Source organism: Marmota flaviventris, chromosome 2 (assembly GCF_047511675.1).
Source record: "Marmota flaviventris isolate mMarFla1 chromosome 2, mMarFla1.hap1, whole genome shotgun sequence".
Taxonomy (NCBI): Eukaryota; Metazoa; Chordata; class Mammalia; order Rodentia; family Sciuridae; genus Marmota; species Marmota flaviventris.
The window spans coordinates 31,370,454-31,396,500 of record NC_092499.1 but is presented as its reverse complement, the minus strand read 5'-3'; the positions used below and the strand labels follow the sequence as shown (position 1 = coordinate 31,396,500).

The window sequence follows — 26,047 nt, the reverse complement described above, 5'->3', positions numbered from 1 at the left end:
ATTATCTTGATTTACAATTGCTTGCATTTATTCAGTGTATTACACCTATGTTGTGTTTGTTGTAGTTTTAAAGTTCCACGTACCCAAATCTATCAATTTTTTCTTTTATGATTTCTTTCTTTCAGTAGTATACACATAGAAAATTTTTCTCCATTCATGTATCAGATCTTTACCTGGTATTTTATTACCTTTACCTGGTATTTTCCAACTTATATTGATTTTCTTAAGAAAGAAAGTCTACTCTGTGAACCAGGAGAACTTTGATGTCAGGCCTGGTTACTGTGTGTTGTGTTTGGTAGTTCTTTGCACAGAGTGTCCACTTGCTCTAAATGTTAGCCTCTGGTTATGCTGTGCCGTTTGATATTTCATTTTAATTCTATCCCTGTGGTTCTGTTACTGGGTCCTTGTGAAGTACTTTCTTGAATAAAAAAGATTAAATGAATAAAGTGAGTTGTGATTGGCTCCTGAGTTTATACTTTGTTTTAAGAGGTCCAGAAATGAAAATTGAATCTTTCCTATGAGAGGAACATCATACATTGCAGCATTAGGCTCAAATAGACTACCAAATATCACATGAAATATTATCTGTCTTATTTTATGATGATAACTGCTAATTTCCTAATTTGCACAAGTTCAGATTTAAGAAAAATATATAAATCACTTGAAATATTCTCAACTTGCCAGAAATATATATACTACTAACCTATATTATAGGAAGTGATTACAGGTACTAGTTTGTGATATGTAAAACCAATAAATAAATTTTCTCTTGGTTTTTAAACCAAAACCCTATTTTTAGAATTAATATTCTTGGTTACATATGTAATAAATGTTTCATTGAATTCCAAGCCTAAGTACTGTATGTTTCTCCTACATTATATATTTTATTGTCTCTCTCTCACTAAATGTAAACATTTGTAGATCAATATCTTCTGCAGAGAGAACAGTGCCTGAAATATTTGTTGAAGAGTAAATATTTCTTGCGTGACTATAAGAGTAGAGATTGAGAAACAGAGGGAAAAGGAATACTTTTGCTCTTGCCCAAAATGTATTAAGCTTTTAATTAAACACTCACTGGTCTTATAACTATGTCTAGGTAAAATTGTAGTTGTAAAGATGAACCTGGTTTTTACCTTTTTGATTTTTTTGTTTTGTTTTGTTTATTGTGGTGTCCTTTCACATGCTGGGCAAGCACTTTACCCTTGGGCTACAACCCAGCCCTGATCACAGGTTTTTACTATGGTAGGAAACTGGGTAGGGGGAGAACTTCAGGATAGATTTTTGTTGTGGAAGAAGGTTAGCTAAGAGCCTCAATGAGGGCTGGTGGTGTAGCACAGTGATAGAGCATTTGCCTAGAATATATGAGGCCCTGGCTTCAGTCCCCAGCACCCCTGCCTCCTGCCGGCCTCAGTATACCACTATACCACTTCATAATCATAATCAGAAATGGTATGAAAGACTGTGGCTGATATAATACCAGCATATATGTGTGTCTGGTGTGTCTGAGAAAAAGTTAGCGTGTGAATCTTGAGAACGTTTCCACTTTAATATTTTGAAGCATGCAAATAGCAGCATTTTCATTTTCTGCTCAATCTAAATTGCAGCTTCACTTTTTGTAGAGAAAGGTGTAGCAAGAAAAGCAATGCTTTTCCAGCTTTCCTTAATAATAGGTACTGCTTATGGAACTTTTTCCCAATAGCATTGAATTCCCCCAGCAAAAAATTTATACCAAGATTGTATCAAGATCTTATCAAGGATTCATGATTTTATCATTTAGGGCAATAATAATCTTATAGAGAGTCCATGTGAAATACTGTTAGTCTTTTATTTACTTGATCAGTAAGCATAGAGTAATAAAGAGAGCATTAAAGAAAGGGCCTTCTTTTTAATTCATCATTAGAATAATCTAAGCCAGATTTGTCATGACAAGTAGAATAAAACTTTTTCTGCCTGAGGGTGCAGTGGCACACGTCTGTAATCCTAGTGGCTCGGGAGGCTGAGACAGGAGGATCGCAAATTCAGAGCCAGCCTCAGCAAAAGTGAGGCTCTAAACAACTCAGTGAGACCCTGTTTCTAAATAAAATACACAATAGGGTTGTGGATGTGCCCCGAGTGGTCAAGTGCCCCGAGTTCAATTCCCGGTGCCCCCCAAAATAAAAAAAAAAAACCCTCAAAAAAACTTTTCTGCGTTTTTTCCTACCAAATAAAAGGCTTAATTTTGAAACTTCCAAAGTCATGTTTTCCAAAAATCAAAATTTAAGAAACAATCAGGAAAATTAAGTAAGATTATTTTTAGATTTTTTTTTTGGGGGGGGGGGATGAAAAGTCATGACATTTCCCTGAGCCATGGAGTACTTTTCCTTGAATAACCATTGAAATACAGGCTGAGAGAGTGAGGCTTTTTATTAGTACACCAAATGCTTTTTGTGTAAGATTTTTATGTCTTTAGTGGATTTTGAAACTAAATTTAGAGATGCATCTTAAAGATCCTATTGAAGTCTAACATTTATTTATTTATTCATTCTATTTACAAACTCCTATGTAAACTTAGTGTTTGATCAAAATATTTTCTAGTTTTGGCAAAAATTAAATGGCAACTATTTGAGAGTGAAAATAACATTTATCTGCTAACGGGTATTTGTTGTGCCAGTTAAAAATGTAGTCAACCATAAGCTACTCTGATGGCTTCAGCAAATGAAAATTTATTTTCTCACTTAAGAAACTGTCTCAGAAGTAAACTCTCCCTGGCTGGAACATGCTCAGTGATATGACCAGGGACCCTGGCTCTTTGTCCTTGGTGTCTTTCCTCTTGCTGGCCTCATGAATTGAAGGTGCTTCTTTTTCTTTTAGGCAGGAGGAAGGGAAGGAAGAAAGTAGAGGGCAGAGACTAGCTGAGTCTGTTCCTTTTTATCAGGAAAGCTAAAGTTTGCCAAGAAGTTGCGTGCTCCAGACTTCTACTTCCTTTTCTCACTGGTCAGAGAGATGAAGTAGTCACCCCTAGACTAATCACTTCCAAGAAGCATAGGGTTATGGCTGATTTAGAAAATTCTGGATTTGTCTGCAGGGGCTAGAGGAGAAAATTCATGGCATAGTGCCACTCCCCCCTGCCTGAACAAACTGAGAATATTATTAGTGAAGAATTGGGAGGGAGGTGCATGGAATAGGTCATGAACAGTGTCTGTCACACCTACTGGAAGCAGACCTAGTATAGTGTATACTAGATAAGCTCAGAAGTCTGGTCCACATTGAATTCCTTTGAATCTTATTTCTTCGAATAAATCATTGATTTTATTTTGGAAATTCTTATTTCACACATTCTTTTGTAGTCATACCCTGTCATTTTCCTGGGTGATTCAGATATTAGGATAGCAAATATTTGGTTTAAAGTCTTCCTTAATATTAAGTATATAATCAAAAAATAGAATTTTAGCCATGATACTCTAAAATTGAAATTTGAAACTTATTTGATGAATTTGTTTTTAAAAGGAATATTTCCAATAGCTGTCTAATTTTATTTAAAATTAAAATGCTTGGAGGTGATGGAGTGGGGGGTTACTGGGGGTTGAACTCAGAGACCATTGAGCCACATTTCCAGCCCTTTTTATATTTATTTTGGGACAGAGTACTCACTAAGTTGCTGAGGTTGGTTTTGAACTTGTTATCCTCCTGCCTCAGCCTCCCCAGTTGCTGGGATTACAGGCATGTGCCATCATGCCTGTCTTTATTTTCAAATTATGTGGGCAGTGACAATCATATATATGTACATATATAAATTTATATTCTAATTTTTAAACTTAAATAAAAAAATTTCCCATGTATATCATTTAAAAATCACCCTATTTTAGTTATATTTATTAAATCATTACAGTTTATTATTGATATTATAATGGACACAACCATTGATGTGTTTAATTAACTTTCATTCTGTGCTGCTATTAACTATGCTATGCTTTGCATATTTATTCATGTATATTGATTTTTTTATTTAGAAACCTCACGTATCAGTGGCTTTTGAAGCATTTAGCTGATTACAATCCAGTGGCACTGTACTAATTTACAGTGCCTAGTAGGAAAATATAAAAATACAAGTTCTTTTCTCAGTTTCTCTGGCAGTATTATCAGTTTTAAAAATTTGTTATTCAATAAAGGAAAAATTGTTGATTTTTTATTTTATGGTAGTTAACATTAAATATTTTCTAGTCTTTTTTCCTCTTGTAAATGGCATCTTCCTGTTCTTCAATTTGTTACTTCTTTAGGTAGCAAAATGTTATTTGACATTGCATAATGATACATTCCCAGTATAGATCTTTTGTTAGTCATACTTGTCACTGTGCAAAGAACTGCTGTTTGTATTTTTCTGAATAACTTGTATAAACTCTATATGTAAGTAATCATGTTTTATTCATAATACTTATATATACTATTTGTCTCAATTTCTGTGCCTGATAACGTAATAGGCCATGGGGATAATGGAGTCACTATAAGAGCTAACATGCCTATGGCCTTTAAAAAAATAGGGTTTTTTTGTATTTTTTCTCTAATGTTTATATCATTTTATGACGTAGTGAATTATTGAATCTCTTAAAATAGTTAATTGCTTTTTGTTAATTAAATACCATTAAAAAATCGAGTCCATTCCTAACAAAGTTTGTATAGAATTTTGTAATGACTATTTGGTGTCTGTTAAATGATTTTATACTTTTATTCTTTTATTTATGTGGATTATTAACAGATTTTATTATATTGCCTCAGATTTTATTTATGTGCATCAATAATTACACAATTGTTTTATGGTTGCTAGAAGTTTGGTAAATTCTCAGTATTTTTCTCTCATATTTTTAGTGTTGGTATTGGAAACCAATTTAACTCTTAGAATTGGTTGGATGACTAATTTTTGTTTTATTTCATGTGTTGTGGTGTATATTTTCACCTGTGCATATGGAATATGTAATGTGTGAATTCTTAATTTAAGAACTCAAGATTTCTTTGAGTTTGAAAGGATAACTATAATTTCTGTAATTCCTATATTTAGGAGTATTTTAATTTTATTGGTCTTTTCTATGTTTTTTGCTGTTGTTTTTGCATTTTTTTTTTTTTTTTTTTGATGGTGCTATGGATTAAATCTAGGTCCTTATAAATGCTGAGCTATGTTACCAGCCCCTCTTATGTTTTGAATAGGAAACTATTGATGTCCTTTGCTTACATATTAATTTTCAGATTTTTAAAAATATTTGTTGGTGTATATATGTGTTCTAATCTCCAACTTACTTTACTTATACTTATTCTATGATTTTTAGCAATATAGAGATTTTTATGTTGTCAAATAACCCTATTTTAGTTTTATTTATTAAATCATTGTTCACAGTTTATTAAATTTTCCTTTTATTTTATATACATTTTTATGTTCTTTTCTTTGTTTTAAGTTATATATTTTCCTCAGTGTATGACTTTGGATTAATTTTATAGGTTCCCTTTTCATTTTCCAGTTCTTATCTTCCCATTTGCTAACATACCTCCTTGTTACTTTGTTTCATTTTGTTTTCATTGGACACACTTAAAACTTGTACTTTGATCCTATAATATAAACTAACTTTTAAATTAAATTTGCTCAGTTTTCTTAAACATACCATAGATAATTGACTAGAATGTTGATCCCTGTGTTTGGTTGCAAAGGTATGTATTACTTTGTTTCATTAATTTCTTTGCTGGTTTTTTGTTGTTGTTGTTGTTGTTTTATTGGTTGTTCAAAACATTACAAAGCTCTTGACATATCATTTCATACATTAGATTCAAGTGGGTTATGAACTCCCATTTTTACCCCAAATACAGATTGCAGAATCACATAGGTTACACATCCACATTTTTACATAATGCCATATTAGTAACTGTTGTATTCTGCTACCTTTCCTATTTTTTTTTTTTTTTTTTTGGTGTGGGAGAGGATGCTGATGATTTAACCCAGGGCCTCATTCATGCTCAGCACATGCTATGCCACTTTTCTACACCCAACTCTCATTCATTCCGTTGTTTTTTTCTGTCTTTGTGCACTTGGTCCCTTTGGTGCCCCGATTGCCTTGATGTCTGGCCACTTTTGGGCAAATGCTCACTTCTCAGTTTATGTCCTCCCTGACCACTGCTACAGTACTGCTTTACTGTGCAGCATTCCTTGATTCATTCCTCTCTGCTGCAATGCATGCTCCCTTCTTCACTGACCTTGTCAAAGTTTTACATCCTTGCTAGGTTTTTAACTTTACTTTGATATTTGAGCTCCATTCTCTGGGCAGCCTTTCCTAAGGCTTTAGCCTTCTTGGTGCTCATTGTGTTGTTTTTACTGCACCAAGTGTGTATTTCTGGTCCTTCTTTTCTTAATACAACCTACCTCCCACACTCCCCAGCACAAAGTAAGCACAAAATAATCTAAATATTAACTACTTCCTCTTTTCTACTTTCTTAATTCCTCCCCTCCCCTTTCTGGTTCTAGGAATCAAACCCAGGGCCTTGTGCGTACCAAGCAAACTTAGGTCTCTTATCATGAACTGATTCAGTCCCCATCACCAAACAAACAAACAAAACACCCCAAACCAAAAAACAGATAATTAACTTTTTGCTCTCTAGTCTCCAGACCCACTCTTCTTTAGTTTGCTGTAAATAATTGAATTAATTTTTATGAGTTCTCTTTTTCTATTAAAAACAAACAAACAAACAAAAAACCTGTAGACCTGCTTTTGTTCCAGAAGTTACTCTGCTTAGAAATATGAGCAGTCTCTTCCTCTTCCTTGGTGCTTTTATCAGTTCTTGTCCTTGGCATTTCTTTCTTCTTTCTTTACCCAGTCTAGCTGTTTACTCAGTTCTCAAATAGGCACTAGCTACTTTCACAAGCTTTTTGTCAATACTTTCCAATACTTTAATTATTATGGTAAAGACACCTGTTTTGTCTTTTCCTTTCATTTTTTTGAATCATGTCCTCTGATTTGTTCTGTAGAAAGAATACCTGGTTTTGATATCAGACTGGCAAGAATTCTGTGTAGTTGGTAAAAATGTAGGGAATGGATCCTCTTTTGAGAAACATTGATTCTTGTTTATTCAGATATAACATTTTGGAGTTTCTATTTGGAAATTTTCTTTTTTTCTTTGTCTTTGTTTTAGCATCTTTCATCTTCATGTTTACTCTAATGTCCTATTCACTTTATATCTTCATTCTGTTGCTAAGTTTTCTCTTGTAAATATAATGAAACTTTTTCAGTAGGACATTGCTTTTGTTTTCTTATTAATTTGCTAGGCCTTGGAAATCTAGTCTCACAGGAGACTTCATAAATATTAGCTTTTGTTACCGATGTTGTTGCTCTGGTTTTGGAAAGGGAATGGGAAGGGCTGCCTAGTGATATTACTGAAGGTCCATCTTTCATTATTTTTGTAATCAAGCCAAAATTCAAAGCATTTCAAAAATGCTTTTCAAAGCATAACCCATTTCTTTTCTTATTAAAGTCATGTCATAGAAAATGTGAGAATCTAATCTATAATGGACTCCTTGCCATTTGCTTTTAATGAAAATGGTGAACAATACAGAGCAGTCATTTATCTACTGTTGACTGACATCCTGCACCATTGAAAAGTAAATACCCACATGTGGCAAGAGTTACTCCTTTTAATATTCTGCCACGTTTTCATTACTTTCTTACTGAACTCTCATTACACTTAATAAAAATTATGAAGTATGTGTACTTTCTTTGATATTCTTTCCAAAGTAATTGTATTTATTGGAAAACCACTTTATAACAAATATTTATAAAGAGGGAATTCCTTCCTCCCCTCCCCAAATCTTTTCATTTTCTCATTCCTCTGAAGTTCTTTCATTTCCCTATATATTCCTTTTTATATGCTTTTGCATATATAAACATGTTAAAGAGAATATATCTACTTCAAAAATTTTGAACTAATGCATAATTACACATAATAGTGGGATTCATTGTGGCATTCAGTATTTTACAACATTTTATTTTAAATATAGTCATGGTAACTACTAGCTAACTCAATTAGGCAACAAAAGGAAAAAAATTAAAAATATTATCTAAAAAAGTAAAGAGAATCATTAAAATATTAACTCTAATGGGAATTCAGACCAGGCATGGTGGCACATGCCTGTAATCCCAGTGATTTATGAGTCAGAGGCAGGAGGATCACAAAACCAACTTGGTGAGATCCTGTCTCAAAAAAATAGAATTAAAAACAAAAAATTCAGTAAAATTACTGGATATAAGTAAATTTTAAAAATCAGTAGCTTTGTAGCACACTAGCAACATATTAGAAAATGGGATTACATAAACATTCCTAGTCTCAATAATATTTTAATATGCCTTATAATAAATCTAACAAAAGATTCTCAGCGGCTTTATCAATTAAAGAACTTAAGGCCAAGCTAAGTAAAATAGAAGCTGTATATGTTAATGGGAAGAATCAAGATTTTAAAGAATTAAAGTTCTCTATACTAATTTATAAAATGGATACACAATTTCAGGCCAGGCGTGGTGTCATCCTAGCTACTTATGAGGCCAAGAGCAGGAGGATGTGAGTCCCTAGCGCTGAAAAATCAGTACATAAGGAAGACTCAATTTTAAAACAACAAAAGAGGGTCTCAGTAGTACACACCTGCAATCCCAGTTACTCTGTAGGCTGAGGCAGAAGGATCACAAGTTCCAAATCAGCTGCAGCAATTTAGCAATACCTGTCCCAAAATGAAAGCTTAAAAATTAGGAGTGAATGGAGTGAGGAAGGATGTAGCTCATTGGTAGAGTACCTCTCATTTTAATACCCAGTACTGGTTAAAAAAAAAAAAAAAAAAGTAAATAAAAAATACAAAAACAACAAAACCAAGAGCATTTGCCACTAAATTTAAAGTTAATTGAGATAGTAGAATGGGATTAGCAGGATTTATTATAATGCTGTGATGTTGGAGTTGGTGTGGCATTGAACCTTTTTTTGACATCGTGTTACAAGTCAGTAATTCAGAAGTATTGTTGACTATTCAAGAAGTAGTGGTGGACTTCCAGGCAGAAATGATGCAATCAGGGAACTCAAAATATGTGGCCATAAGAAGCACCCTGCAGACTAAGCATATTTAAATAATTTATTTGTATTCACTTAAAAAAAAAGTAGTGGTGGGACAATGTGATAAAAATAAAATTACATTCCTATCAATAAGTTCTCGAGGAACCAAAAATATTCATTTTAATAGAGATTTTTAAACTTTTAGAAAATATATGGATGATATTGGAAATTTGGAGAACTTTTTGAACAAAGCACAAAAACTCAGGGCTGGGATTGTGGCTCAGTGGTAGAGTGCTCGCCTAGCATGTGTGCGGCCCTGGGTTCAATCCTCAGCACCACATATAAATAAATAAAATAAAGGTATTGTGTCCACCTACAACTAAAAAAAATATTTAAGAAAAAACTCCACAAAAACTCAAATTATAAATTTGGTATGTTATAATTTTCAAATGCAGATATAAGAAAACATACTTAAAGCAAAGGTTAGAGACAAAATGTAGACTATGAAAATAAATTTAGATACACATGTGTAATGAAGGATTAATATTTGTAGTAAATAAATTTGCCTGGGAACTGGGGTATCATTTAGGATTGAAGTTTTTCTGCAGAAACCTGGATAAATTAATATTTTAGATGTCTTTCTTTATTATCCATAACAAATTTGTCAGAATATTAACGCTTATTAAATCTGGATGTTGGGTATCTCTGTGCTTGCATGTTTCACATTTCTCAACTAAAGCTTTCTGCTTAAACTGATACTGTTGCAGTGTACAACTAAACTGCATTGGATAGGATACAGGCAGTTATTCCTTTCCCTCCTCAAGTCCCTTGCCAACATTGTCCAAGGAATATAAGAAGATGCAGTATTCAAGGTCAAATAAGGGGAAAAGAAATAGAAACAGATTAGAATTACCAACACATTTTAGACAGTAGGGAAGAGTGGGATGCAACTAATTTTGTAATGTGGAGTGAGCTATATCAGAAAAGGTTTATGGAGAGGTTCCAAGAAATGTTGACACCACACAATTTTGGAATTGGAGTCCCCCAGTTATGAGGAAGATTGGACTTAGGGATGGGACTGGTTGGAGTTATATTTTGGTCCCTTCCTTAACCCAGTGTAATCATGGAGCCTATAGAAATAGGGAAGAATTATTTGAAATATTCCCCAATGTGGGAGTAAACTAAAAAAGAGGAAGAAACAAGAATTGGGAGACATGGGGTGGCTTTACCAGGAAAGGAGGGAAGGAATTATCAGGATGGAAATTGGTGGGTGTTCTTGGGAGTGCCTGTGCAGTAGACCTAGAGATCAGCTGGGTGGACTGAGCTGAGAAAGGAGTTCTAAGGGAGTGGTCTTCAGGGAAGAGAAATGGAATTGGGAACCTGCTGCTTTGATCCTGTGGAAAACAATATTGAGAAGATGTGAAGGGGGGTGGTGCGCAGTGCTTGTGTGTGCGCACACACACACACAAAATCTCTATTCTATATGCATACATACTCACACATATGTACATAAAATGGGGCAAGGATGTGGAAGAGATACTTGATGGAAGCGTTCTGATTTCTCATCTTGCACAACAGAACTTCACTAGATAATTTAAATTAAGAAGTAGCAACATGAGCATGCTGTTTAGGAATATAAAAATACCAGAAGAAACAGTGCTATGAACTGAACGTGGTTATTCTTGGAAATGGAAAAGATAAAGTAAAGCAATACATTTTCTTTCTCTTTATATTTCTTATTTGCCTTTAAGTTATACCTTACTTTGATAAAAGCATAAATTAGCTAACATTAAGTGAATATTGCAGTGAGTATCTTTGTGTGACAGATTTTTCTTCTTCTAGCTTGTAAAATCACTTCTTAGCATTTATTATACCACCTACTTTCCTATTCAGATGTGATTGACATTTATGGTTAAGCCTACATGGGCTGTTATATCCTAAACTTTGACCCTGAGGTACTTAAAGTTCCATGACTGGTGCATCAGAAAACATTGAAAAATCAAAATTCAGTATGGTTGTGTTTTGAGAACCAAGAATGTGGGAGAGTGAGTGTTGGGGACCTCAAAAGCAAGAGTAGATGCTAATAACTATCCAAGGAAAGGGAAAGCAGAGAGCTCCCAGAGCCTGAAAGGAAGAAAGAAGGATGACCAAGATCTGGTACAGAGGAAAGTCCCCCCTTCTTGTGAATAGCCATACCTTCCCAAAAGTTGAAAGACAGATTATAGAGCTCAACAGTATGATTTTTTTTTCCTGGCTTACCCACTGATTTTTTTTTTCTTTCCCCAAAAGGGTTTTACTAATTTCTGATGCCTCTAGCAACATAAGAATGTCTTGCGTTGTTTGTTTTGTACCAGGGATTGACCCCGGGGCACTTTAGCCCTTTTCATCTTGAGGCAGGGTCTCATTAAGTTGCTGAGGGTCTTGTTTAGTTGCTGAGGCTGGCCTCAAATTTGAAGTCCTCTTACCTTAGCCTCCTGGGTCATGTATTACAGGCATGTATAAAAATGTGTGTTTTTAATTGTATCAGTTAACAGTGGGCACGCACTTAGAAATTTTCTTACTAGATATAAAATGCTGTTATGATTTTTATGTCTTTGAAACTTACTATGATTGCTATAACATAAGATAGGCCTTTTCTTGTGCTTGTGTTCTTTTAAATAATTTTTCTTACTCTAGCATATTCATTTTTTTTTCTGTTTTCTTTTAAGTTGTAGATGGACACAACATCTTTATTTTATTTATTTTTATGTGGTGCTGAGGATTGAACCTAGTCCTTCACACATGCTGAGCAAGTGCTCTACCACTGAGCCGTAACCCCAGCCCAATAATCCCTTTTTCTAAACTTGTTTTAACTGCAGTTTTCCCAGAAAATATCAAGAAGACAGTCCCTCACTTTTCCTTAGCAGCAGATATGGTGTTAGAAGTTAATAACATACAAAATCATTATTTCTTTAAAGTAGAAATTTGGGCTTTTAGTGATGTAATCCTGATTTTAAATCACCATAAAGTTCCCTGTGGTTCTCCCAAGGGATGCCCAAAGGTAATAAAGGGTGGGAATCCGAGGTGAATTACTTCCTTAAAGTCTTAAAGTGGGAGTGAGAGTTAAACTGGAGAAAAAGGGATGGGTAGGAATAAGACAAAAGAAGGAGGGAAGACAATGCTTTGGGTATGTCCAGTGAAGTCACCAACTTGGCTTCTCCTGAAGCCTCATGAGAGAGAACCTAGAGCTCAAGGTTCTGGGAGCATGGTGGTGGAGTGTGGAGAGATCCGACTGTTAAGCAGGTTAACACACAGGTGTTGACCAGGTGTTTCTCATCAGCTTTGGTGGAGAGGCACCCTGACTCTCCTGTGCATTGTTCTCGTGTGGCTCTTCATCCTCTAGCCCTTGCCTTTACCTTATGGTTCTGTAAGCACGTTCATCTTTCTTTTCAAGTGCGCATTTCTGTGCTGGATCTCTTCTCTCTGTTCTTACCACTCAGTGCCTATCTTCTTGTTTGTGCACCCAGCTCACACCAAAGTCTAGAAGAATACACAAATTATTTGGAGTAGCTGTCATGTGGTTGGGATTGGGTCACTTTGAAGAAGTTATATAATTTTCACTTTGTCTTATTTCCATTTTAAAAATTTTAATAAGTGTATATATCATTTTAAGACAACTTCAAAAAGGGGGACCGCAAAGGAGAGACTTTTGTATGAGAGAAAAAATTATTTGAGGGTAAGAGATAAAAATTACTTTGACCATCATTGATTTGATGGGAATTGTTTTTAGGTTCTGGTTCTGGTTCTGTTACCTCTCTCATCTATGCTATATTAGCCACAGTACCTTCGCTTGTCCTATGTCAGTGTGTTTATTTGCTTCATTAGGATTTTAAAATTTATTGTGTGTTAATTTGCTTTTGATAATTTCATTGTGACAGTGTCTTATTCAGTCCTCTCTTCTTGGTCTTTTAAGAGACTTGTTTGTTTGTATGCCCACTTTTCATGCTTTTAGATACCAAAGGGATTGGGGGAAGATGGTCAAGCTGCCATTAATTTTCACTCACTACTGTTGTGGAAGCTCTTTAAGGGGAAAAGATGAAACTGAAATCCATATTAAATTATGATGTTGTGGGCCTAGTTTTGGTGTGTCTCTTGAACACATACATTTATGATGTAACCACAATTATATGTTTATTGTGGTATAGATGCTGTTAATTTAGTGGTTATTTTCTAGTCTATTTTATTTTGTTTGTTTGCTGCTGGGGATTGAAGCCAGGCTCTTGCTCATATTGAACATGTGCTGTATCACTGAGCTGCACCTCTAGCCCCTTATAAATTGCTTTCTATTCCATTTTAGCTGAGAGCCTGTGACTTTTATTTCTAATAAATATATTTCACAGATTCTGATCTTGGGTGCTTTGGGGATAAGGACAGGACAAATGTCTACCCCATACACCAAAAGTTTGGAGAGAAAAGACCCAGTCATGTAGAGTTAGTCATGGGATTTCAGCATGGAACAGAAGGGGAGGCATTTTTAGAAAGGAGGTTGCCTTGGTGCAAGGAACTGGTCTTGGGACCAGACCATAGAGTCATTCACGGCCTGTTCTCTTCTGAGCTGCATGTTCCTGTGGAAACTTCAGTAAGTGTCTTTGTGTAGTGTGCTACGGGGAAGGTCTGGGTGTTGTTGGTGCCTGTCACAATAATGGTCAGTGGCAGCAGATTACTGAAAAGCAGATTCTGGAAGGGCAGCATGGTGTAACTGACTGGCTGAGCTGATTGGGAGGAAATTTGGCTTCACATGTGGGGTTTTGCTGCATATGGGGAGTCATGGATTCTGAGTCATGAGTTCTGAATGTTGGATTCTCAGTTCAGGCCCAGTGGTCTGGGAGATCCTTAGGGAATCAGTGCATACCTGCTTCCTTCTGTTGGGGTAAGAAGCAGGGAGTTTGGAGGCAGGTTCCAGTTAGTCTTGGATTCCAGGCCCAAGTCAGACCATAATCATTTGGCTGTTGAGGAGCCTCTAAAGGTTCCCAGAATGAATGACCACTGGAACACTTTTAAAATTAGTTATCATTTAATATTTTTTCACTCACTGGATGTGTTTCCTCTAGGTATAGAGAGATTTGTGCCTGGGTTAGACTTCAGAAGGGGGGCCTTTTCTATAATGTATTTTCAAAGTAGTTTTCTGCCACAAATTCTTTAACTGCCAGCCCTGTAATATTGAGAGAACCCACTACCTAGTGAGCACTTTGTGGCATCCAAGTCTGTCGGGTTTATGACTCTAGTCATGTCATTTACTTCTTTGAGCTGCTTATTCATCCATTAAATGGTGACATTGACCTCCTAGGGTGCTAGTGGGGATTGACTGAGACTGTCAGAGAATGAAACAAGTGACAAAATCCTGCTCTCTTGAGCTCACAGGCAGATGTATGCTTAGAATTAAGGGTTCTATGAAGTAGACACACCAACCACCTGCAGTCTGTGTTTAAGGAAATGCAAGAACAGTGTGGAGTGATTTTCTATTTTCATTTTTTTTTCCTTTTAATTTCTTGGTTCGTTGGGTGGTATTTTAAAGTCTGCTAAGTGAAATGAAGTTGCTTTCCTTGTAATGGTTGGTGGTGACTTGGATATTAGAGTTGTGCATGGAAGCAACTTGATGTTTACCCATTGTTCTTACTGATTCCACTTCCTACTCTTTCCCTAAGCTGAATTTAATGTGCTTTTTCCAAGAATGCTTTTTAAAATTCATAAATATCCAAATGAGGAAACCATGATGTCCTTAATAAAGTCATTTGTAGCATTCCACCTTACTTAGCCCTCTGGTTTCCTGCATGCCTCTCTTCTCAGTTTTATTACAGGGATTTGACAGTGGGAATGCACCCTCCCTATGGCTGGCTGCTCAAATAGCCCATGTGGGCAGCCCGAAAAGCCACCTTAGCAATGCTGATTCTCCACTGTGGTTTTTACAGAGTTTATTAAATGTGGATCAGTGACAATTTTCATGACTTCTCTATTATAAATTTGAGTTCATTCACTTCAGACCATCACTTTCTCTTCTGCCCCCTGAGAAGGAAGCGCCCCAGCCCTTTCCTCCCCAGCGTACACTTGCAGGTCCAGGTCCTTGAGCTGCCAGTATCTGGTGGCCCTTTAGTAAGAGCCTCTGGAAAGTTGATCCAAGAGTCCAAATACTGATGTTTTTCAGACTTAGCCTTCATTTCTGCAGAAGCAGCATCATGAAAAGGACAGAATGTACATGTGAAAGTGAACCTTAAGGGCACCTGTGCCTTGTTTAGACAACATCACCTGGTTTTCCCAGGTTCCCATAGCCTCAGAGTGGGCAAAATGAGGTTGATGGTTACATCACTGTTGCATGCAAGGAAAGCATCTGTAAATGAGGAAAGATGGTGATTGTGTTAATCGTCTTTATGAAGTCACTATTCAATTGCTATTAATACTGCTAATCTTACCATCTTTAGTCCTCTCTGTATAGCCCTCTTTGATTTTATTTTAATTTGAGGATTTAGCACAAAAACATCTCACTGAAAGTACCTGACATCTGTTAAATTTTTACTTATTTGGTGACTTGAATGATGGGAGGTTTGACAATACAATATTTTATAATTATTGTTCAAGGGTGTGTTAATCATAACCGCATTCTCAGATCATATTTTGTTTTAAGCAACAAAATGATGTTTTTATTCTCTTAGTCTTGTTTTTGATTATAAAGGTAATACATTTTCATTTTAGAAAATAAAAATATATAGACAAAAGGGGGGAAAAGCAGAAATTACTCATAATCCAGCTATCTAAAGACAAACATTGAAAATCCTTTGGTGAATTTTCTTTGCCCGTGTGTGTGTGTGTGTTTACATATACATATACACACATATACTTAACATTTAAAAAAACATAGCTAAATTTATAATGTGTAAAGAAACTTTTGTTTTTATCCTGCATTCTTTTGAAACATGGGTCTTCTTGTTCTTAATTAGGAGGCCAACAGATGCACAGTTATAAAGATATTCTATTTTTTTTTTTTAAACAAAGTGAGTCCAGGGTCAAATTAGTTAAGAAATCTTGTTATTTAATACAATTAGTGGTGAAGAAAGGTTTTCATCTACTAACATGTATTACTATGTGCTAAGAAAGTGATAATTATTTCCTGTTTTTAAATCCTTAATTAATCCCTCTTTTTGTGGATAAATAATTTCAATAATCTGAGCAAAATTTGGGAAGATTTGACAAGTGTGTTCTCCTGTATGCTGATTCTGTTGTTTATTGGTTTGTCCTCCTGGTGTCTATGTTTTACATTTGCTTTTTCCTAGATTGTACTTGGTAATAAGTTGTTTAGTGCTAGGTCATATTTGACTATCAGCTGTTCAATACTACTTCGAAGTTTGCAGTATTGGCAAGTTTTTAAAATGTATTTTAAGTGACTGTTAAAGTACAAATTAGTACATTAAGAACACTCATTTGCTTCACTGGCCTGATCTGATCTCTTGATTACCTGTTGCCAGATGTGAAACTTTGAATGTTCTTGACAAGTTGGTAAGCCCTGATTCTTTTCTTCCCAATGTTTAATTTATTGTACCTCAAACACTTAGAGTTTTCCTCTAGCAATTCTGATTCACATTTACCTTTTTATTTTACCCCTTACCTTTTACTCCCACTTTATATCTTCCTACTTGAAGCTCCCCAAACCTGTTTGGTATTTGATCAGCTGCTTATTGTGTAAGTTTAGACATATTTAAATGTAAGAGGTAGCCAGTCATATGTCTTTCTATTCTTTATTTTCCCAGCTGTTAAATCGTTTTACTAATAATTCCACATGCAATTTGCTCAATACCTTCTTTATTTTGTTATCCCTCTTCTGCCATCAAGTTTTCTGCCAAATTTTTATCTTCTTTCCTTCACCCTCAGTTATGCAAAGTATCTTTAAGCTTTTAACGTGTAACTTCTTTCATTGAATGTTTTTATTTGGGAGGCAAGTGTGTCCTCTGGCCAAACAGACACATTTAAAAAAATTTATCTCTAAATTCAATTGTAACTTTTTCTGTAGTATGTTTTGTACCCACAACTTCTATATTCACTTTGTTAATTTCAGCATGTTTTTAGTTTTTACTTTTTTTTATCTTCCTTTTTTTAAATTGATTTTTTAAAATAAATGACAACAGAATGCATTACAATTCTTATTACACATATAGAGCACAGTTTTTCATATCTCTGTATATAAAGTATGTTCACACCAGTTCATGTCTTCATACATGTACTTTGGATAATGATGTCCATCACATTCCATCATCCTAGCTAACCCCATGCCCCCTCCCTTCCTCTCCCACCCCTCTGCCCTGTCTAGAGTTCTATTCCTCTCATGCTCCTCCTCCCTACCGGACTATGAGTCAGTTACCTTATATCAGAGAAAACATTTGGCATTTGTTTTGGGGGGATTGGCTAACTTCACTGAGCATTATCTTCTCCAATGCCATCCATTTACCTGCAAATGCCATGATTTTATTCTCTTTTATTGCTGAGTAATATTCCATTGTATATATATGCCACATTTTTTTTAATCCATTCATCTACTGAAGAGCATCTAGGTTGGTTCCACAGTTTAGCTGTTGTGAATTGTGCTGCTGTAAACATTGATGTGGCTGTGTCCCTGTAGTAGGCTGTTTTTAAGTCCTTTGGGTATAGACTGAGGAGAGGGATAGCTGGGTCAAATGGTGGTTCCATTCCCAGTTTTCCAAGGAGTCTCCACACTGCTTTCCATATTAGCTGCACCAATTTGCAGCCCCACCAGCAATGTATGAGTGTACCTTTCCCCCACATCCTCGCCAATACTTATTGTTGTTTGTATTCTTAATAGCTGTCATTCTGACTGAAGTGAGATGATATCTTAGATATCTAATTGCTACATCAGATAGAGACTAACCTCTAGGGTATATAAAGAGCTCAGAAAGCTAAATACCAAAAAAACAAAACAAACAAACAAAAAAACGATCAATAAATGGGCCAAGGACCTGAACAGACATTTCTCAGAAGAGGATATACAATCAATCAACAAATATATGAAAAAATGTTCATCAGCACAAGTTTTTAAAATCCACTTTGTCTCCATGTGTTGTCTTTTTTCAGATAGTGAACATTTGGAGAGCAGAACTAGATTTATCAATTCTGTTTTCCCCACATTTTTCTGCTTTTTGTTGAAAGGAGAGAATGGAAAGAAGGGGGAAATTCTAGTCTAAAAGTTATGTGCTGATTCATAAATTTTAAATTACCCATGGCACTGCACTGAGATATTTGTACATGTTTCTGGCTCACTTGGAAGAGAAGTTCCTTCCGTCTGAGATGCTACTTCTGTGGAATGTGAGTGAAACTGAGGAAAGCCAAGAAAGGAATGTGAAGGAGAGAGTTTTGCCTTATTGGATTTTCTTAGCTAATCTAATACTCAGGAACCAGGAAGTTATATTTGTTTTAAAATACAGTGTCCTGTTACATTCTGAAGTAACAATATTGACAAGCAATCTAAATCTGTGTGCACAATTCAAAACTGTTTACATGGAAATTTTCATAATTCAGTAGTAATAACTCTGGGTTATTAGACCATTTGAATAATTTTGTACTGGCAAATTTCCTTCTGTTGTGAGCTGGGTCTGTTTTAGAAACTATACCAGAAACATACAGCAACCCATTTTGGATGTGGAAGTATAGCAGTTGATAAAACACTGCCTCTTTAAAGACTGCCACACTGCATTGTGATTATTTCAGGACAGGAACTGTAGTGTTTCCCTCAGCCCTTTCCTACATCTTCATACTAACCTTTAAATTGTTCATTATGCTCTTGACATAAAGTAAGTTTCCTATGTCGTGACTTTCATTCAGTTCCTTGAATTATTTATGGCCTTCACTCCTTTACCACTCCTTTAACAGTCATTTATTTTTTGAAAAAAAAAAACAAAACAAAAAACAACCATTTTATTTTCCCTTTTTTCTGCTTGGTCATTTGTTAACTAATTATAAGAAATAGATACATAAGGATGGTATTAAATAAGCACTTGTGTGGCTTTTATCTGGAGTTTAGGGGGTAGAGTCATGAGAAGAGATTTGATGGCAGTAGCACAGAGGTGGCATTTAAAGCTGCACGTTATATTCTATCTGGTATGATAACCAAGCAGACATCTGCCCCCACTCCCAGAAATTTCATTGTTCTATCTTTGTTTGCTTATTCAAACAACTAGGATCCAACTAAGTTAGCACCCAGATGTCCATAGGAAAAATTTGAATTCCACTGCACCCACGCCTATTATCTAATCCTAATAATGCACTCAGTGTTTATATGCATCTTAATAATAATGCCTTTGAATCCCCTTCCAAAAATATGAAAAATGGTAAAAGAAGTAAACCAACGATATAACCTGATATCCTTGCATTTATATGGAATCCACCAATGATAATGAATAGTGGGGGGAAAGGAGAGAGACAAGAGCACAAGAGGTCTTATCACAGAGGCCAAGTGAAGGCAGTTTCAGGGAGGGGTCAAGAGCAAATGCCTGACAGGGCTGTTTTGTTGTTATTGTTGTTCTCTGGTGGTACTGGGGATTGAACCTAGTGCTATATACTGAGCTACAACCCCAGCCCTTTTTTTTTTTTCTTTTTTTAATTGTTCATTTGGAGACAGAGCCTTACTAAGTTGCCAAGATTGGTCTTGAACTTGTGATCCTCCTGTCTCAGGCCTCCTGAGTCAAGATTATTGGGATATACCATTGCATCCACTGACAGTGGCTGCCATAAGCAGTAAAGAGGTCCCTGAAAGTGCACATTCAGTCTGTTGGAACTTTGATATTCTGAGTGGCTGACCTGCTGTGGTGCACTGAACCCCACCAGCACTATTTCTTATTGTTGAACAGCTTCTAGTCATCTGAGCTTCCCTTGAAGGGAAGGACTGCTTCCTCAAATAGTCCTAGCACCAGATGTGTGGCCCATGCTCAAAAGAGAATATCAGATTTGGGGAATGATTTAGAAGAGAGGAGGAAGCACTTCTAGAAGAATGGCACTATCAGAAAAGGGTGGAGAGTTAGGTTGGGATAGACTCTGAGTGATGAAAAGATGTTCAACTGGTAGAATCAAACTTATTGACTTGAACTGTGGTTCCTCTAGATGAGATTAGTGTTTTAGTTAAATGGATTCATCATGGACTTAAGTAATATCTAGAGCTGTGAAATTAAACGTAATAGGGAAATTTTTATATAGCTTGCTCTTTTAACAGATGGAGGTGACATGCTGTAAGTTAATATTGCTCTTCTGTTTGGTTTTCTTGCCTTTTTTTTTAAACCATATTTAATGATGCTGAGGCAGGTTTGCTGATATTTAGGAGACTTGCTAATAATTGTCAACATATGCTTGCTATTCCCGTCAACTCTAAGGTATAGGTTTTAAGATGTTGTACATCTATATCATAATATGACACACTGGGCAGACATTTTAATTTTCATTTGGTAATAATGAAAAGCATATATTTTTCTATATATTCTAGTCAGTGCCCAAAGTTTATGTTGCACCTCAAAGGGGTTGGACACTATAAATAAGGATAGGAAGAGGAAGGAAGAGGGAGGGGCACTAAATACAGGAAAGAAGGTTCTCATGACTGAAAAAAATCTGTTATTTAACTTAGTTGCCTGTTTCAAACCTCTTCAGTTTTTACAAGCTTAATTAAACTGTGCCTTTCCGTGTGTGTTCATCTATATTTTAAAATGAGGGTAGGTAGACATTAAGATGTCATAAGACATTTTTAAGATGTAATGTGACTCTTGATATTTCTTCTAAATTGTTAAGAAAATTTTATATTTAAAATTAAGATTTTAGGCCAGGCACAGTGGTGTATGCCTCCTGCTGAAGCAGGAGGATTGCAAATTCAAAGCCAGCCTTAGCAATTTATGAGGCCCTGAGCAACTTAGTGAGATCCTGTCTTGAAAACCAAAACAAGTTAGGGGAGGACAAAAGGGCTGGGAATGTGGCTCAATGATGAGTGCCCCTGGGTTTAATCCCTGGTACCCCAAAAATAAATAAATTAGATTTTAAGAATTCATTAAGATATCAAAAGTGAATCAGACAGTTTGGCAAAGAAAATATTGATAATGAAGATGGAACATTTTCAAGTGAATTTTATGTATTGTGTTTTAGTGCGGCTTTTTGTTTCTTCCTACAATGAATTTAACTAAATTGTTAAATTCCTAAAACAGTCCTGCCATAAGCCATTTTTTAGAACAAATGAAATGTGGCAGGAATGAGTTTTGATCATGATGGGCTTGGTGTGTTGACTTCTTGAGGAATATACTGGGAATGGAAGAGGATTTCTGTAAGATTGTAAGAAATGCTGAAAGAATCTGACTTTTATAGGAATCTACTTAGACTTATTCCTCATGCTAGCAGATTCTTTTTTTTTTTTTTTTTGGAAGCTACTTTATTGAAATAATCAGGCTGTTTTGAGATGGACAGGTGTGTGCCTTTTGGCCTTATTGGTTGTTTTTCTTTTCATTTTGTGAGGAACAATTCTTGAGCCTTAGCTGTGACCACATATGCTGAGGGAAGCAACAGTTAGCACATTATTACACTTAAAGGCTTGCAGTTGAAAGAGGAGTATGTAAAGTTCTGGAATGTAAAGGAAATCATAACAGATCTCATCTGTAGACAGGTAGAAAGCCCAAGGCCAGGTTTAATTACGTAGCAGTACAAAACCATTATCCTTTTCATAAGAGGTGGGGAAGAGGAGTGTGAGTGAAAACAATGGGCATTTATCTGACCGGCTGCCCAGACCCAGCCTGCGCAAGCTCTGCATTCTGCAGGCAGCATGCATTTTTTGAAACACTCCTAAATGTTCCAGCTTTAAATAGCAACGAGTCTTCTAAAATGATGCTGTGTGCTGCAGGAGAAATGAAAGCGGCCGCCTTGGAGGCAGGAAGCCGACTAGCGAGATGCTTAATTATCGTGGAAGTAAGTGCTTGTTACTGTTGAGTGCAGCATGCAGTGAGCGGGGGTCCTCCTCTGTGTCAGAGTGTGATTTGTAGACAATGCCGCCCTGTCAGCTCAGTGCTGGTTCAGCAGCATCTTTCCAAACATGTATCTGGCAAGAATTTAAAGGCCACCTCTTGTGTAATTTGTGGAGTCTTGGAAAAGGATTCTCTGCCTTTCTTTTCAGGATGTACGCAACCATGCAGGATTTTGTAGTCAGAATCTGTGCCTCCTGCCTGACGTGTTCATGAGGAAGTTCGTTTTCCTGCCCGTCACCTGGAAGGATGCTGACAGTTCTCTGAAATCTGTTGGGGGATTTGGAGAAGGCTGCCCAGAGCAGCATTTTGTTTCTGCCGTCGTCATAAATTAGTGCTGATGGGGTGGATTAGATTGTACTATTGAAGGAAATGCAGGCATTTTGTTAATTAGTGTGATACTTCCAGCTTTAAGAGTAGATGAAACTAAGGAGAGCTTGGGAAGAGGTCACAGTGAATGCTGGTTTCATTCTGCAATATTCCTCACTCATCTGGGTAAGTAATAAAGTAGGGGAAAATACAGAAGAATGCTAATGGATATAATGGCTCCTGGAAAACTCGTTTATTTTCTCTCTGCTGTATTTGCTCTTGCCAACTATGTTAAGCCTTTGTAAGGAAACAAGTATTGATTTTGAAATATGGAAGGAGTTTAAAAGTGTGCATTATAGCATACTCAATAAAATGATTTTTCAGTTTTAGTTTTGTTAAAAACTGACTTTGCATTGCTCTAATTATCTGATTTGGTTGGTTAGGTCTCAAACTTCTGGTCAGTACAGTGGCTCATGATGCTGTACATTATTACAGGTCATTGGGGGCAAAAGTCTGTACTTGGGGTACTATGATGCCCCAGAACATGTTGTCATCTCCATCTCCAGTTTTATGAAATAGTATATTAAGCTATTTAAATATATTAAATATATTTCAATTTAAATAATGGATTATATTAAATGACCTTATACTCTCTTCTTTCCTGCAAATCTGATTTACTAAAAATATGGATCATGGAACTCTGAACCACAATTTTGGAAATTGCATTTTTATTTTAAAATGTGTTTATGAAATGCTTATTCAAATTGTCTTTCTCTTTTTCAGAGAAAGTATGGAATCATGGCAATCACAGAATCCCAGTAATAGAAGTTCCATTCAGTTTTTTCTGAAAGAAAGCCATCTATAAAAGTGAAGGAAAGAAACTGTTGTGGATTACAATGTTTTGAAGATCAGGATTTTCAGTGATTTGAAAATAAAGGATCATTTGGCCTTTTAAATGAAAAAGCTTAAGATCTCATGCAACCCTTGTATTTTCTGGAAGCTGTTCTCCAAAAGGGAAGTGCACATTTAAAACACAGATATGATGGTCCTTTCTGTAGGGATTTAAGTCTCCTTGCTTTTACATCATGACCAGCTTGAAACGGTCACAGACAGAAAGGCCTGTGGCCACTGACAGGACCTCCGTTGTTGGCACAGATGGCACCCCCAAAGTCCATACTGATGACTTCTACATGCGCCGTTTCCGGTCCCAAAATGGCAGCTTAGGATCATCAGTCATGGCCCCGGTAGGGCCTCCTCGAAGTGAAGGTTCTCACCATATAACCTCAACCCCCGGAGTTCCCAAAATGGGGGTTAGGGCAAGGATTGCCGATTGGCCTCCAAGAAAGGAAAACATAAAAGAATCTAGCCGTTCGAGCCAGGAAATAGAAACCTCAAGTTGCCTTGAGAGCATGTCCTCCAAAAGCAGTCCTGTGAGTCAGGGAAGTTCTGTTAGCCTCAGTTCCAATGACTCAGCCATGCTGAAGAGCATACAGAACACCCTGAAAAACAAGACCAGACCATCGGAGAACATGGACTCCAGATTTCTTATGCCTGAAGCCTATCCCAGCTCCCCTAGGAAAGCTCTCCGCAGAATACGGCAGCGGAGCAACAGTGATATCACCATAAGTGAACTCGATGTGGATAGCTTTGATGAATGTATCTCACCCACGTACAAGACTGGGCCATCTCTGCACAGGGAATATGGTAGCACATCTTCAATTGATAAGCAGGGAACATCTGGAGAAAGCTTTTTTGATCTGCTAAAGGGCTACAAAGATGACAAATCTGATCGAGGTCCAACTCCAACCAAGCTCAGTGACTTTATTGTTGCTGGTGGCAGCAAGGGTTCCGGTTTCTCTTTGGATGTTATCGATGGGCCCATCTCACAGAGAGAGAACCTCAGGCTTTTTAAGGATAGGGAAAAACCACTCAAGCGACGTTCCAAGTCTGAAACCGGAGACTCATCCATTTTTCGCAAATTACGCAATGCCAAAGGTGAAGAACTTGGGAAATCGTCAGACCTAGAAGACAACCGATCAGAAGATTCTGTCAGGCCCTGGACATGTCCAAAGTGTTTTGCCCACTATGATGTCCAGAGTATATTATTTGATTTGAATGAGGCAATTATGAACAGGCACAATGTTATTAAAAGGAGGAATACTACCACGGGAGCTTCGGCAGCTGCCGTGGCATCCTTGGTCTCTGGACCTTTGTCCCATTCAGCCAGTTTCAGCTCCCCAATGGGCAGCACAGAGGACCTGAACTCCAAAGGAAGCCTCAGCATGGACCAGGGAGATGATAAAAGCAATGAACTTGTAATGAGCTGTCCGTATTTTCGGAATGAGATAGGTGGAGAAGGTGAAAGGAAAATCAGCCTGTCCAAATCAAATTCTGGCTCCTTTAGTGGGTGTGAAAGTGCCTCCTTTGAGTCTACCCTTACCTCCCATTGCACAAATGCGGGAGTGGCAGTACTTGAAGTGCCCAAGGAAAATTTGGTGTTGCATCTAGACAGAGTGAAAAGATACATCGTGGAACATGTGGATCTTGGCGCATACTATTATAGGAAATTTTTCTACCAGAAGGGTGAGTAGAGATCCTTTTTTGTTTATTTTTAAATTTTCTTTTGTTGTCCTCTCTGGAAATAAAAGTATTACATATTAAATATTTTAGCAGTGTGACATAAGATTTGCATGAATTCGTATCTTTCTCAATGGTAAAATATTTAAATAGCTCATTGCAATTTTTTTTGCATTTTTTGAGTTATTTTTTCCTTTTGGTATATAAAGATCTTATATATTAAATATTAATTTTTAAATTAAAACATTTGACTTAATGAATAAAATTACAGTCTTTGTTGTGTAGAAGACTTTGTTATGTCACCTTTGGGGATAAATGTGTAAAGTTGAAAACATTTTAAATACCGCTTTTTTTCTTTAGGGATTGCAAAAACAATCTTACTGCTCCCTTTCATTTTTTAGCACTTTTGCAGTTAGTATAGAATTGTTTCTTTGCTGCCTCAATGTTTGTATTTGTAAATGGGAATTTTAATATATTCTTATCTAGAGGAACTTTAGTGATGAAGGATTAGATTATTTGACAAAAGCCACAGAGCCTATAAGTTCAGAGACATGAATCAAGTTAAATTCCTTTCTTGTCCTTTTCTTGGGGGAAGTATGTAAAAAGATACACACACACACACACACACACATGTATATATATACACACACATACATATTTGAGATTATACTTTACATAGTCTTACCTCCTACTTCTAAGAATGGAACTCTGATTTGTTGAAGAACAGTGTAATTCCTTAAGAGCTTTCTAATAGAATTTGTTGAATTTCATTAAAATTGAGGGATAAGTTTCTGTCATCCAGGTCCCCAGACCATGAACAGGTGATCCCCAAGGAATGATACACACCTGTGTCCACTAGCTGGCTATGCAGTCTCTGCAGTCAGGTGAGGAGACCTGTGGTAAGAGGCTGCTATCTGCACACTTGTTACTTCCCACCTCCTGTTCTGGGGTTTTGGGGTTTTGAGTGTTATTTAGGTTTATTTTTCTGAATGAAAATCTTTTTTTTTTTTTCCATCTGAGTCTTAAAATAACTTTATGATTTTGGAGTAAAATTTATCTGAAGATTGTTGACCTGATGGACCCTATTCAGGAAG

At 36.3% G+C, this 26,047-nt stretch overlaps 1 protein-coding gene across 9 annotated transcripts in view; it reads left to right on the top strand.

Moving 5' to 3' along the window:
* The window catches only part of Sipa1l1 (signal induced proliferation associated 1 like 1), a 364,872-nt gene that overhangs the window by 204,203 nt on the left and 134,622 nt on the right, over nt 1–26,047 (top strand). For 8 of the 9 annotated variants that reach the window (XM_071607707.1, XM_071607706.1, XM_071607705.1 and 5 more), the window contains one exon: nt 23,160–24,959. In XM_071607707.1, coding sequence (XP_071463808.1) covers nt 23,462–24,959 — 1,498 coding nt within the window. In that variant the 5' untranslated portion in view covers nt 23,160–23,461. Of the gene's footprint in view, nt 1–22,502; nt 22,563–23,159; nt 24,960–26,047 lie in introns of those variants that run through there. The other variant, XM_071607704.1, reaches the window with a different exon arrangement.